This window comes from Hippopotamus amphibius, chromosome 2 (genome assembly GCF_030028045.1).
Source record: "Hippopotamus amphibius kiboko isolate mHipAmp2 chromosome 2, mHipAmp2.hap2, whole genome shotgun sequence".
NCBI lineage: Eukaryota > Metazoa > Chordata > Mammalia > Artiodactyla > Hippopotamidae > Hippopotamus > Hippopotamus amphibius.
This window is the reverse complement of record NC_080187.1, coordinates 25,160,327-25,175,996: the sequence shown is the minus strand read 5'-3', so window position 1 is coordinate 25,175,996 and position 15,670 is coordinate 25,160,327. Positions and strand designations below refer to the sequence as shown.

The 15,670-nt window shown below is 38.7% G+C and overlaps 1 protein-coding gene and 1 non-coding gene across 4 annotated transcripts in view; both read right to left on the bottom strand.

Moving 5' to 3' along the window:
• CTNNAL1 (catenin alpha like 1) overlaps nucleotides 1-15,670 on the bottom strand; it is a 58,783-nt gene that overhangs the window by 35,994 nt on the left and 7,119 nt on the right. For all 3 annotated transcript variants that reach the window (XR_009051538.1, XM_057724387.1, XM_057724388.1), the window contains exon 2: nucleotides 5,940-6,129. Coding sequence is in view for 2 of the 3 variants with exons in the window: in XM_057724387.1 (XP_057580370.1) it covers nucleotides 5,940-6,129 (190 nt within the window). In the remaining variant the exon portion in view is untranslated. The remainder of the gene's footprint in view (nucleotides 1-5,939; nucleotides 6,130-15,670) is intronic.
• Nucleotides 3,629-3,755, bottom strand: LOC130847251 (small nucleolar RNA SNORA40). The gene has a single exon (XR_009052034.1). It is a non-coding gene; the product is annotated as a small nucleolar RNA SNORA40 (small nucleolar RNA).

Here is a 15,670-nt window from a genome sequence, read left to right as displayed (position 1 = left end):
CTGTTTAAATTTAAAAGTTTAAAAAAATAAACTTTTCATCACCTTGTAATGTTCAAGACCTTTTTTTTAAGTCCTAAATAAGTCTGAGTACACTATAGATTGATTTTCTCACAAAAGCCCTCCTGTCAATATTATTACATACACACAAGAGGCTGAGGATCTTGAGTAAAAGTATCTGAATTTTAATGGACATATCACAAGGTATGACATAATGAAGTCAAGATTCAGGAAGATTAGTCTGATAGAAGCATATAAAATGGACTGGAAAGGAGAGATTCAGAGCCAGGCTACTAATCAGGCAGCAATTTTAATTGTGGGTATGAAATGGTAAGGATCTTACTAGGATGATAGCCATAGGAATATAAAAAAGATGATTTGGGAGATACTGAGGGAAGAAAATATAAAATTAGGACCTTAACAGTGATAAGAAGGAAAGGAAAAGTGAAAAAAATGGTTTCAAGCTTGTAAACCTAAGTCACTTTAAAAAGTCAGAAGGGCATGGGAAGGGAGGCGATAAATTTAGTTTCAGACAATAGGAGTTTGAAATGACACAGGAAAACCCAAGAGATAAGCCACTACATATGGATTGGTTATGTATCTTAACAACAGCTGAAGTTCTACTAACAGACGAAGTCTGTGGTAGCCAGCCCCCAAGATGGCTCCCATGGTCCCCACCTCCTGGTATTTTCATCCTTGTGTTGTCTCCATTCACATCACACTGGGGTTGGTATGGCAGAAGTGATAGTATGTTATACCCAAGGTTAGGTTGTTAAAGACACTGAGATTGCCATCTTGGTTGCTCTCCCTCTCTCTGAGGGAAGCCAGTTGTCATGTTGTACACGCACCCACTGCTACAGGGAGGCACACATGGGGAGAAACTGAGTTCTCTGGTCAACAGCTGGCAAAAACATGAAGTCTGTCAATAACCAAGACAGGGAGCTTGAAAGCAGATCCTGCAGTCCAGCCAAACCTTCAGATAATTGCAGGCCCAGCCAACACCCTGAGTGCAACCTCAAGAGAGGCACTGATCCAGAACCAGCAGGTTAAGCTACTCCCTGATTTCTGACCCTCAGAAACTATGTGAGGGAATAAACATTTGTGGTTTTAAATTGCTAAGTTTGGGTTAATATGTTACACAGCAACAGGTAACTAATACAAATTTTATATAGCAAAATATAAAGACAAAAAAAGGTTAGAATTAAATTTTAATGTACAGAGAAGGGAACAGGAGGAAAAGTATCACTTTGCAATAGCAGGAAGTATAAAAACGTTTCCTCTGTGCCCCTGGAAAATGTTACTTTTCCCAGTAGCTCTCACTCATCAAGATATTACATATGAGCTTGCACATAGGGCATTATTTACCCTTTGCTTTTTCTGACTAAATCCCAGGCATTTAGCCCTAAGTATGTGGGATGGTAGCATCTGGTGAGCTCCACCAACAAAATTAAATGCTTCCTTCACATTACAAAGTTGTTCCAGTATAGACTGTTCAGAAATTAGTTCCCTGGGAAAGTCACAAAGCTGCCTTATAGTTTTATGGTTGTCATTTTTTAACTTGTTAATGTTTTGTAACTAGTGTTTTGTCTTAAAGTAAAAACTCAAAGTCAGTCAAATGCAAATATTTATCACGCGCCCACAGAAAACGTAAAACCTGACCAGAAGTCAAGTAAAGGTGGGGGGGGAGGGGGGGTGGACGAAATGGGTGTAGTCAAAAGGTACAAACTTTCAGTTAGAAAATAAATAAGTCATGGAGGTGTAATGTACAGCCTGACCACCATAGTTAATAATACTGCACTGCATTTTTGAAAGTTGCTAGAGTAAATTTTAAGTTTTCATTGCAAGAAAAAAAAAATTTGTAACTATGTGAATGTTAACTACACCCATTTCGGTGATCATTTCACAACATACACAAATATCAAATCATTACATCGTATACCTGAAACTAATATAATGTTGTATGTCAATTATACCTCTATTAGAAAAAGTAAAAACACAGTGCAACACAGTGGAAGAAAAGTTAAAAATTATAACTATAATGACAACTAATATTTATTGAGCACTTTCTATGTGCCAAATGCATACACGCATTACATCAAACCACTTCTATAAACACTAACAATATCCCCATTTTATAGACGAGAAAACTGAGGTTTAAAAAAGTTCAGTAGCTTGCCCAATAGCACACTGCTAGCAAGTGGAAGAGTTGGGATTGACTTCAAGTTCTTTATCATTACTTTATATTATTTCCCTCAAACGAATATTAATTGGTCCAGAAAATGATTTTCTATGGGCTGAGTGGGCTAGAAACATTTCAGGAGTGATTTAAGTCTTAAATTTGTACATATTAAGAGAAAACAGACCTTCCACATCATACAACTCCAGGAGACACCATTCTCATTCTCTTACCTGAGTGACTATAAGAGGCAGTTCCCAAGAACAGAAAGGGCACTTCACATGAGCAGAGACAACATGTGGAGCCCATGACACCAGACAGCTTCCAAAAGATGCCTGCATGGAGCGCCTAGGCTTACAGGACTTGCAGGACATCACAGTCTACTAGAGCTGGGTAGGTGTACATGGCCTCTTCTCTCACCCTACACTGAACACAGTGACATGCTATGAAGCCAATAAGGTGAGGACTCAGGCTGCCCTTTCATTTAAAAACCCTTATTCTTGCTTTAACTAAGGGGTTGCTTAAGAAACAATAATATGAAGAACATCTCTACATTTTCTGTTGAATTGTCCACTGCATTATGTAATAATGTCTGTTGTATAAGTGCCCACACAATTTAGTTCCAGGAAAATAAGTCGCTCTCCTCTTGACAAGCTGGTTTGTTTCCTTTCAACTAACAATGAGAATTATATAACCTCTTCTTTCCCACATTTTTTGTCTTGCCTTCTGGGAAGTACAAAGATAAATTTCATGTTTAATTAGAGTAACAATGTTGGCAAAAGTTTCTAGTATACTTTTTTTTAATCTATTTTTTTTCTGCACAAAGTGTAAAGGTTTCTTTTAAAATTATTATTATGTGTAACATGGGCAAAATTATTTAAGTCAATACATTTTGAAGGAATGTCACATGTTCTGACTCTTTCCACTGCCAGTCACCTTAGTTTCTCTAAAGTCATAATCCTCAAAATAAGACAGCCCTTTCAAAAAGAAGTTTTGCTCATTCTACAGCTGTCATGTGAGTCAGCCCACAATTCTTTTAGTTGGGCTTCTTTCATCTCCAGTGAAATACAGACACACTTCAAAATTCCCCACCTTTGGGGATCCAATTTCTTCAAGCAATTTACTTTAGGACCATATTTAGGGGCAGGAGATGGATCTGCCTGGTTCTGAGTTTGACACCCTCTAAAAATGTATTAAGTTCAAATCATATTCACTCCTAAGCCATCACACTTCAGAACAGATCACTGGGATATGCCAATATCTTTTTAAAATCCACACACTGTGTTCAAGATAAAAGTCTAAAAAAAGAAGCCATCTTTGTTTCATGTCACTTAAATCAACACAGCTGATAATTTAAAAGCTTAAGATATGAGGGAGATTATCAGCTCTGTAGTCCTGTAGGTAATCTTTATGTTTTATCAATACACCCCCATCACTTGATTCTGTTTTAACTACCATGTTCCTTCTTATCTGTATCAAAACTCACACTGAATAATGAGTTCCGGGTTGCAAAAGAGGATTTATTTCTGCAGCTGGCTATAAGTCTTTGTCTACAAAGTAAACAAAAACAAACACAAGTGCTATCATCTCCTATTTTAATGGGTTTATTAAACATATGTTTAATTGTAACTATTTTACATCTCTCTCTCTTTTTTTGTGGCCATGCCATGGGGCTTGCAGTATCTTAGCTCCTCGACCAGGGACTGAACGGCAGTGAGAGTGCAGAGTCCTAATCGCTGGACCACCAGGGAATTCCCTTAAGTCTCTTTTAATATGTAGGCAAAACATAAATTATGAATAGAATAAGGCCATCCCCCTTCCCTACATAAAATGTATTCTATACCCTAGTGATTGCTAGAAACCCGAGTCAACTCAGAATCCTCCCTTTGCTTTAATCAATAACCAAGTTCTATCATTTCATCACCTTAATGAATATTTAGTGTACTCTTTCCACGTTTTATCTCCCTAAAACACTGTTTTCGTTTAGCCTGGTTTATTGGAAAAGCTTCCATATTAATCTCTCTGCTTTTAGTCTCAACTCTCTCTCAATCAACCCTCATTTGTTCATTTCCTCCATAGAAATCTTTCTAACACAGAACTACTGTCTCTCACCTGGCCCCAAATTCCTCAACCTATCAAGTACAGAATGGCACTTGAAGTCATTCACATAACATTAGGGCCGTGTATTGTCTGGTTGGCCCCTCCATACTACTTGGCCTTATCGCACCCACTTCCTTCCTGCCATGATAAGCCTCCAAACACTCCAGCTCCTCTCTCAGGGTCGCCCATCTCAATTAACAGCACCACCCGGTAAACCTCGGCGTTATCCATGACTCTTCTTCCCAACACATCCCACATTCAAACTACCAGCAAATTCTACCAGTTCCACCTTTTCAATATAACCAAATACGACTGCTTTTCACCACCCCAAATGCTATCACCAGGTCTAAGTCACCATCATCTATCACTTGAACCACTGCAACGGCCTACAAACTGGTCTCTGATTTCACCCTCATACGTCCTAAAATTTATCTTCATACAGGAGCCACCAGGGATCCTTTTAAAATATAAATGAGATTATGTCATCGTCCTGCACAAAACCTTACACTAGCCACCCTGTGATGCTTAGAACACAGTCCAAAGTTCCTATCTTTGCCTAAAACACCATACCTGTTCTCACTCTTCTCCTTGCCAGGAATGTCCTCCCTCCAGATATTCATATAGCTGGGGTCCTCACTTCATTGCAATCTCTGCTCCAATGTTACTTCCTTAGAGAGATTTCCTGACCGCTCCCCCCGCCTTTCAGTAGTTCTCAACTATTTTATTCCTCAAAGGACATTTGGTAAAACGCCGAGACATTTTTGGTTGTCACAATGGGGGAAGAAGGGATTTACTGGCATCTAATAGGTAAAAGTCAGGGATTCTACAGGGCAGCACCCACCCCCAATAAAGAAATATCAACAACTAATTATCCAGCCCAAAATGTCAACAGCATCAAAGTCGAGAAACCCTGCCCTCCCTAAAATATACCTCCTTTGGTCTCCTAACCCTTACTCTGCTTTATTATTTTCTCCATGATAACTATCGCTACCATTAGGCACATACCTATTTATTCATCTGTTTATGGTCTCCCTCACTAGACAGAGTTATATATGTCTCCCTCTCTAGAATGCAAGCTCCATGAGGGCTGACTTTTTATTGATTTCTACGTGGCTATATCCCTCTGGTCTAGAAGAATGCCTGGCATATGGCCAGCACTCTGTAAATATTTATTTAAAGAATAAGTAGATAAATGATACTTTAACAAAGCTGAACTATTTGTATGCATCAAAACTCCCCAGGTTCTCACAAACTTCTATGCCACCAGTCATAGAGACTTGTGAGACATCAGGAAATTTGAAGTCACATGTGTCTGTTGTAGAGATAGGAACATGCTTATTTTTATTTCCATTTCCCACATGGTGGCAAATAGGCTAATATGCTCCTTGACAGCAGAGTCCATGCCCCACATTCTCTATACCTCTCTCATTCGATGGCTGATGGCAAGGATGGTGGACTTCTACCTGCCCAGTGAAAGAATTCAATGTTTCAGATTTAGGACTTAATCCAACAGAAGTTCAATATTCCTGAAAGCTAATCCAGGCCTTTAATGACCTAAGCATCTGTAATCACAGGGTTAAAACACAATACACATCTTTACTCAAAATAAGACAATGTGTCATCATAGTCAAAGCAATAAAATTGGTATAAATAGGCTTCAACATACCTGCTTGTTTAGCTTCAATACAGGCAATATTTATTTCTTCTTTCAAGTCCCAGTTTTCATTGGCTATAGCTTCCCCTACTTTAACAAATCTTCCAACCGCCAAGTTGACGGCTTGTCCTACACGCTGAATTGCTTGCAGAGTTTTATCAGACTTTTTGGTATTATCTTTATGGTTAATAAGTGTGGTGATCTAAAAATAAAAGATAAAAGCAACCTGCTTAAACTCAATACTTTTTTTTAAAGCTATATCACAAAGACTAAGAAAATTAAGTACAGCATACCACACTAGCCTAATAGACTAAATTAATTAATAGTTTTAATGCTTCAACTCAGAGACAACCAGCAAATCATCTTGCATCCCTCCTGAGGACACCATTTCCATTAATAACAATTCCAGGCTTACCTGAGGGTAGTTATCCTGGGCATACAGTTCTATAAGCCCTCCAGATAGTTCAACAAATCTTAAAGACAGGTGAAAACTGGGAGAGGATGGATTATTACATTCAAAGAATCCAGAGAAAACCAAAGCACTTCAGGTCTAGATTCCTCTCCTGTGACTTGAGCTGCTGTGAGAGGAGACAGCATTCTCACCGTGCATCCCACTCCACTGCCTGGCACAGTGTGCAGGCCGTACAAAATGGTACGTGAACCGTACATATTTACTGAAATAACTACACACTTTAGAAGGACCACTATGATCTATGCATTACACTTCTCTAAGTTTTGTTGTAGACTCAAAAGAAATGAAATACCGAAGGTTTTAACACTTGATTCCAGGCCCTGAAATAAAATATAAAAGGTGACAAGTTAAGCTGGTTGAAACAAACATAACTCCTCAAAATGTCCTAGAAAGTTAGTATGTGAGCTATACTGACACATAAAAATATTTAAAGAATGCTACATGAAAAATACAAATCCCAAATAGTACATGTCTACTGTGTGCACCTTTGAAATGATTTATGTAAGTATATTAACAAAGACCAGAATAGAGAATTAAGAGAAGAGGGAGGGACTTGCTCTTTGAGTAACGACAAAACTATGCACCAAGTACTTTTAACAGGAAGGCCTGGGTTTGAGTCTTGGCTCTGCCATTACTAACTGAATGACCTAGGGAGATTTACTTAATCTCTCCAAATTTCCTCAACTCTAATACTGCTTTTCAAATTTAGAAAATTTCCTAGAATCCAGGTTGTAAGGATGTATCACTGCGCAAGACTAACACAATCCTGCCCTGGTTCTCTTTACAGTCTAACAAAATAACAATAATTCAATTGTACAAAAGATATTTGTTGCACACCTATCATCTGCCAAATAAAATTCTAGGCAGTGATGAAACAGCAACCAACAAGAAGGAAAAGGCCCACAGTCTCATGGAGCTTACAGTCTAGTGGGGTGACAGGAGACACAATAATCACACAAATAGGTTAAAAAAAATGAATGTGAATGCTATGCAAAATATTAAAATAGGATGATGTGATAGAAAGTATCTGTGTAGCTACCTGAGATTAGTTGATCTTCCTTCTAGGAAGAAGTGATATGTAAACTGAGATCTAAATGATATCAAGTAGCCAGGCGGGCAAGCATCAGGGGATAAAGTATTCTAGAGAGAAGAAATTGTTTGGGGGGAAAAAAAAGGAAAGAAAAGAAAAAGGAGGGGCATCCTTTAGGAATGAGACTGTTTTTTTCAAAGAATGAACAGTAAGGCCTGAAGTGGTTAAAGAACAGTGGGCAAGAGGACAAGTGTAAAACCAGTATCCAACAGGTGGGCAGGGACCAGCCATCTAAAGCTATGAATTGGATTAAAGAGTTTGTATTTGACACTAGGTGTGACAGAAAGCCACTGAAGGATTTTTGAGCAGGAAAATGGTACAATGTCTGTAGTGGTTTTAAACTGTGTGTTCACCAATGGCAGGGCAAGCACAAAGATGCAGATGTAGAGAATGGACTCGGGGACGGGGGGCGGGGGAGGGGAGGGTGGCTGGGACAAAGTGAAAGAGCAGCATTGACTTATACACACTACCAAATGTAAAACAGATAGCCAGTGGGAAGCTGCTGCATAACACAGGGAGATCAACTCGATGATCTAGAGGGGTGGGGTTGGGAGGGTGGGAGGGAGGCTCAAGAGGGAGGGGATATATGTACAAATGCAGTTGATTTACTTTGTAGTAGAGCAGAAACTGCCAAAACAGTGTGAAGAAATTTTACTCCAATAAAGAGCTGAAAATAAAATAAAATGTGTGTTCAAATTCTTCAATATTTCTCCTTTCAAGGGGTGAATGAAGCCTCATTTCTCTCCCCATAAGTGAGATTAAATTAGTGACCCACTTCTTATGAATAGAATAAAGTGGAAGCAATGCTGTACTTCTGAGAGTAGGTCATAAAACACACTGTGACTTCTGTTTCTCTCTCTCTCTCTCCGGGATCAATCCCTGTGTCAGAAAACCAGCTACCATATCATGAAGGACAACAAAGCAGTGCTGTGGCGAGAACCACATGGTAAGAAGCTGAGGCCTCTGGCCTTTTAAAAGGTAGTGAAGTACTAAGGCCTCCTGCCAATGGTGAGATAAGTGAACAGGAGAACAGACTCTCCAGCCCCAGTCAAGCCTCAGATTATGGTGGGCCTTGTCAATATCTTGATTTCAATCTCATGTGAGACCTCATTCCAGAACCATGAGGTAAGCCACTTTAGAATTCTTGACCCACAGAAACCATGAGGTGGTAAATGTTTATTATTTTAAGGGACTAAATTTGGGGTAATTTGTTATTCATCAGTAGATAATTAATACATATTTTGGTATCTGGGTCAATGCTATAACAAAACTGAAAATGTGGAAGTGGCTTGGAAACTGGGCAGTGGAAGCTGAATGGATTTTGAGGAGTCAGTAAAGCTAGAAGAGTGCTGAAGAAACTTTGTAGAAGAGTGGTGATCACTGAGGAAGCTATGGATAAAAGCTGAAACAAAAGCAAGAAAAATCTTACTGGAAACTGGAGAAAAGAGGATTTTTGTTATTTAGTGGCAGAAAGTCGCTCTCGGTAATGTGGAAATTAAAAGTATACCTAATGAACTGGGTGATCTAGCTAAGGAGATTTCAAGGCAGATTTTGAAGGTGCCACCCAGTTTCTTCCTGCTTATGGTAAAATGTAAGAGGTGAGACAGAAGCTTAAAACAAAGCAAATGACAATAAAAACAAACAAACAAAACACTGTTAAATAAAAAGCCAGGATTTGCTGATTTTGAAATTCCCAGCTTCTCCAGAGGGCAAATAATGCTAAACTTAAGAATGGCTTCCAGGCAAAAAATAAGTTAAAGAAGTTTAAAGGTGTTGTCCTTCAGGAGTCCCAGCAGAAGCCCAAGTTAAAGAAGGGCTTATCGCAAAAAGACCTGTGGGTATGATTTATCAAGTGGAGTGGATCCAATAAGATTCACTGGAGACCCACACAATATTTAAGATAATTACGTTGACAGAAACACTACCAGCTTGAACTGAAAGAGATATGGATCAATACAAAATGAAGAGATGCTTTTGCATCCCTATACTTCCACAGGAAGGGAACAGCCTAAGAAAACTATGCAGCTGCAAACATGGGCTCCCTTTCATGGAAAAGGATGACTCAGAGGACAGTGCTGAGTGCCATGAAGAATTATTCCCAGGCCTTAAGTCTTGGTCAAGGGACTGTTAGCCTATCCCTGGGTGGATTGCAGAATACTATGAACCAGTGGCTCCTATTTTCCCCATTTGCAAACAGAAGTATATGGCAGTCATCTCATGCCTCCTATTTTCCTGTCTGTTTTGCCTTTTTAACAAAAATGTCTATAGTAGTTATCCTATGCCGACCACTGTAAGTTGAGTGGGAAGGAGATAACTTATCTCTTTAGTTCACAGGTCTTCAAATTAAGAGGAACTATAGTCAAGAAATTACACCTAAGGAATAATAAGAACAAGAAGGCTCATTTGAATCAGATTTAAATGGCAACATCCTGGACTTCCAGCTGACACCATGAAGGCATGAGAGGTTTTTTGTTTGTTTGTTTGTTTGTTTGTTTTGCAGGGTGAGGGGTGTTATATGCAGATGGGAAGAATGTAAACATCTGGCCAGACAGTGGAGTGTGGTGGTCTTGAGATACGTCCACAAATTCCTTGCCATTCCACCCTTCAAGAGGTGGAGCCTCATTCCCCTCCCCTTGAGTGTGGCCTAAATTTAGTGAATTACTTCTAACTAATAAAATATGTTACTTTTTATTACAGGTATGCAGCTTTTGAGGGCAAATCATAAAGACACTCTGGTTTCCACCTTTCTCTCCGAAATTATTCTAGAGGAAGCCAGTGCCATGTCATGAAGACATTTGACCAGCCTGATGCAGAAGCTACGTGACAAGGAACTGAAGCCTCTGACCAACAGCTAGCAAGGGTCTGAGGCCTCCTGCCAAAAGACACACGAGTGATCTAGAACTACCCAAGTAAGCCACTCTCAAATTCCTGACACACAGAAACTAAGATAATAAATGTTTGTTGTTTTAAGGCATTAAGTTTGGAGGTAACTTATTTTGCAATGGTATATAACGAATGCAATCTCAAATGTATATATTTAAAAAGAATACTCTCTTCTAGGGGAAGAGTGGATTTCTATAATAAAAAGTAGAAGTGGGAAGACCAGTTAGGAAGCTGCTGCAACAGTCTAAGTAAAAGATGCTGTTGGCCTAAAATAAGGTGGCATTAGATGGAGGAAAAAAGATGAATTGGGGAATGTCTTGAATATGACTTGTTTGATGGATGAGACTGATATTGTCAAAGATGACCCCTAAATTTGTGGCATGAGAAACATTGCTTTGGCATAACACTAACATCTCTATGTGGCAGGCACCAAAAAAAAAAAATGTGTTTTGCATAAATAACCTAATTTAATCCTCACAATAATCTTAGGATGTAGGCACCACTTTATCCCTTTTTACAGATAAGGGAACTGACATTATAAGATGCTTATTTAAGGTCTCATAGTTATTAAGTGGTGAAGCCAAGATTCACAGTCAGATAATTTGGCTCTGAGGCCACCCTTCTTTTTTTCTGGCTTTCCTGAGATATAATTTACATATAACATTGTGAAAGTTTATGGTGTACAGTGTGATGATTTGATACACATGTATACTGCAAATGCTTCCACAATATATTGTGTTTGATTACCACAATAGGGTTAGTTAACACTTCTATCACCTCACGTAATTATTTATTTATTTATTTGGTGGTGGTGGTGGTGAGAACATTTAAGATCTACTCTCTCAGAAACTTTCAAGTACATAATATAGTATTTTTAACGACAGTCATCATGCTATACATGAAATCCCCAGAACTTATTCATCTCATAACTAGAAATCTGTATCCTTTGATTAATATCTCCCCATCCCCCCACCACCTGGCCCCTGGCAATCACCATTCTACTCTCTATGAGTTCAGCTTTTTTTAGATTCCATATATGAGATCATACAGTATTCTCCTTCCCTGTCTTATTTCATTTATGCCTTCAAGGTCCATCCATGTTGGTGCACATGGCAGGATTTCCTTCTTTCTCATGGCTGAATAATAACTCCATTTTATATTTTTCCCACATCTTCATCCATTCCCCCACACAAGGACACTTAAGTTGTTTCCATATCTTGACTATTGTGAATAATGCTGCAGTGAACACAGGAGGGCAGATATCTCTTCAAGATCCTGATTTCATCTCCTTTGGATATATACCCAGAAGTGGGATTGCTGGATCATATGGTAGTTCTATTTTTTAATTTTTTGAGGAATCTTCGTACTCTTTTCTATAGTGGCTGTATCAATTTACATTCCCACCAACAGTGTACAAACATTCCCTTTTCTCCACATCCCAACACTTATCTCATTTTTCTGATGACAGTTAACTTTAACAGGTATTAGGTAATATCTCACTGTAGTTTTGACTTGAATTTCCCTGGTGATTGGTGATTTTAAGCATCTTTTCATGTACCTGTTGGCCATTTGTATGTCACCTTTTAAAAAATGTCTATTTAGTTCCTCTGCCCATTTTTAAATCAGATTTTTTTTTTTTTTGCTATTGAGTTGTATACAAGTTCCTTGTATCTTTTGGATATTAACTTATCAGATAGATGGTTTGCAAATATTTTCCCCCATCCTGTAGGTTGTATTTTCATTTTGTTGATTGTTTCTTTTGCTGTACAGAAGCTTTTTAGATTACTGTAGTTCAACTTGTCCATTTTTGCTTTTGTTACTTGTGCTTTTGATGTCATATCCAAAAATCATTGCCAAGACTGGTGTCAAGGAGATTTTTTTCCCTATGTTGTTGTCTAGCAGTTTTATGGCTTCAGATCTTACACTTAAGTCTTTAATCTATTTCAAGTTAATTTTTGTGAGTGGTGTAAGATAGGGGTCCAATTTCATTCTTTTACATATGATTATCCAGTCTTCCCAAGTCATTTATTGAAGAAACTATCCTTTATCCATTAAGTACTCTTGGCTCCCTTGTCAAATATTAGTTTACTATACGTGCATGGGTTTATTTCTGGGCTCTGGATTTTGTTCCATTGGACTATGTGTCTATTTTTATGCTGGCACCACTGTTTAGTTACTATAGCTTTGTAGTACAGTTTGAAATCAGGAAGTGATACCTCCAGCTTTGTTCTTCTTTCTCAGGATGTCTTTCATGTTCCATATAAATTTTACAATTGTTTTTCTATTTCTGTTAAAAATGCCATTGGAATTTTGATAGGAATTGAGATATAATTGAATCTATAGATAGCTTTGGGTAGTATGGACATTTTAATACTAATTCTTCTGACCCATGAACATGGGATATTTTCCCATTTACTTGTGTCTTCTTCAATTTCTTTCATCAGAGTCTTAGAGTTTTCAGTGTACTGATCTTTCATCTCCTTGGTTAAATTTATTAAGTATTTTATCATTTTTGATGCTACTGTAAATAGGACTGTTTTATTTCTTTTTCAGATATTTTGTTTTTAGTGTGTAGAAACTCAACACCAATTTCTACATGTCGATTTTTTTATCCTGGAACTTTATGAATTTGATTATCAGCTCTGACAGTTTTTTGGTGGAATTTTTAGGATTTCCTTATATATATAAGATCATGTTATCTGCAAATGGAGATAATTTTACTTCTTCCTTTCTGACTTTGATGCCTTTTAAGCCTTTTTCTTGCCTGTTTGTTCTGGATAAGACTTCTAGGACTATGTTGAAGAGGAGTGGTGAGAATGGACACCCCTGTCTTGTTCCTGATTTTAGAGGAAAAGCTTTCAACCTTTCACAGCTGAGAATGATGTTAGCTGTGAGCTTATAATATATGGCCTTTATCCTGTTCAGGTACATTCTTCATATACTTAATCATGAAAGAATGTTGAATTTTGTCAAATGTTTTTTCTGCACTATTGTGATGATTATATAATTTTTCCTTCATTTTATTAACGTGGTGTATCACATTTATTGATGTGCATATATTGAACCATCCTCGCACCCCAGGGATAAATCCCACTTGATCATGGTGTATGATTCATTTAATGTGCCACTGAATTCAATTTGTTAGTATTTTGTTAATAATTCTTACATCTATATTCATCAGGGATATTGGCCTGCAGGGTTTTTTTGTTTGCTTTTTTTTTAATAAATTCTTTTTTTATTATTTATTTATTTATTGGTTGTATTCAGTCTTCATTGCTGCACACAGGCTTTCTCTAGTTACAGCAAGTTGGGGCTACTCTTCCTTGTGGTGCGCAGGCTCCTCATTGCCATGGCTTCTCTTGTTGTGGAGCATGGGCTCTAGGCACAGGCCTTCAGCAGCTGCGGCACACGGGCTCAACAGTTGTGGCTCACAGGCTTAGCTACTCCATGGCACATGGGATCCTCCTGGAGCAGGGATTGAACCCATGTCCCCCGCATTGGCAGGCAGATTCTTAACCACTGCACCACCTAGGAAGTCCCAGCCTGTAGGGTTTTTGCTGTTGCTTTTTTGTTTTGTTTTTTTCCTTATAGAGTCCTTACCTGGCTTTGGTATCAAGATAACACTGGTAGAGGCCATACTTTTATTTTTTTTAGTTTTTATTTTTTTTAATAAATCTATTTATTTTTTTGGCTGCTTTGAGTCTTCGTTGCTGCGTGCAGGTTTTCTCTAGTTGCAGTGCACGTGCTTCTCATTGCGGTGGCTTCCCTTGTTGCAGAGCACAGGTTCTATGTGCAGGCTTCAGTAGTTGTGGCATGTAGTCTAAGTAGTTGTGGCTCACGGGTGCTAGAGCACAGGCTCAGCAGTTGTAGCACACAGGCTTAGCTGCTCCACGCGATGTGGAATCTTCTCAGGCCAGGGATTGAACCTGGTGTCCCCTGCATTGGCAGGTGGATTCGTAACCACTGCGCCATCAGGGAAGTCCCATACTTTTAAATATTACTCTATAATGCCCCACAAAATCCCAATGAAATAGGTACTAACATCATTCCCATTTCACAAATGAGAAAACTAGACAGCATGGAGAGTAACGAAAATGGACATCAAGAAGAGTAGGAGATTTGGGGACTTCCCTGGTGGTCCAGTGGTAAAGAATCTGTCCTGTGATGCAGGGTACTCGGGTTTGATCCCTGGTTGGGGACCTAAGATCCCACATGCCATGGAGCAACTAAGCCAATGCACCACAACTAGAGAGTCTGCGAGTGGCATAATACAGAGTCACACACTCTGGGGCCTACACGCCCCAACTACAGAGCCCATGTGCCCTGAAGCCCACGTGACACAACTGGAGAGAAGCCCACACGCCATAGCAAAGAGCCCACATGCCACAATGAAAGATCCCGCATGCCGAAAGGAGGCCCGGACGCAGTCAAAAAAAAAAAAAAATCAAAAGCCAAATAAAAAGAGAAAAGTAGGAAATTTAAGATTTAAATCCAGATACGCTGACTCCAGAGCCTAGCCCCTTCACCACTTAGCCAGACTGACTTCCCTGCCTCTGACTTCTCAATTGACAAGAGAATTAATCAAAATGATGCAAGTATCGTGTTTAACATAGTACCCAGTTTAAGTACTCAAAGGCATATTATCATTAGATCTCTTATTTAATCCTTAGGTACTATTCAAGACAAGAAAACTGAAGCTGACTGACATTAAGTACTTGGCTCACACAGCTAAGAAGTGGCCTAGTTTAGAATCTGAACCCGGGCTTATATGACACCAAAGCCAACCCCATACTCTTTCCTTTAGTGGAGCTTTAGTGGGTTATTTGAAGTTTTTTTGTTTTTTGTTTTTGTTTTTGGAGGGGAAAATACTTTCTTCAAAATATAATATTACCTAAAATTACCAGGTAATCAATCAAAGAAGAGCTTCTACGGTTGCGTTTTGAGGATAACTATGGCTTATGGGGAGCAGGGACACAAATATGAACCCCATGAGCACCAGCTTAGTCCTTCTCCACACCTGACAGACCCAAGGGAACGCTTAGCATCACCTGAAGAACAGAGAACTTGACCACCACTGACTATGTCAAACAACCACCTTGGAGAGAAGAAGTTTAAGTTGTGTTTATTAAATCCTTCATATATATAAAGTTTAAAATTTTCAGTTGTAAGGGCAAGATCCTGCAATTAGGCTAAAATACCAACTATTGTTCAGTTCTGAAACACACATTTTGCTTTCACTACAAGCATCCTCCCCAGTGCATAATTAGGTACGGCTATCTTCCTCCTACTTGAAGCAGC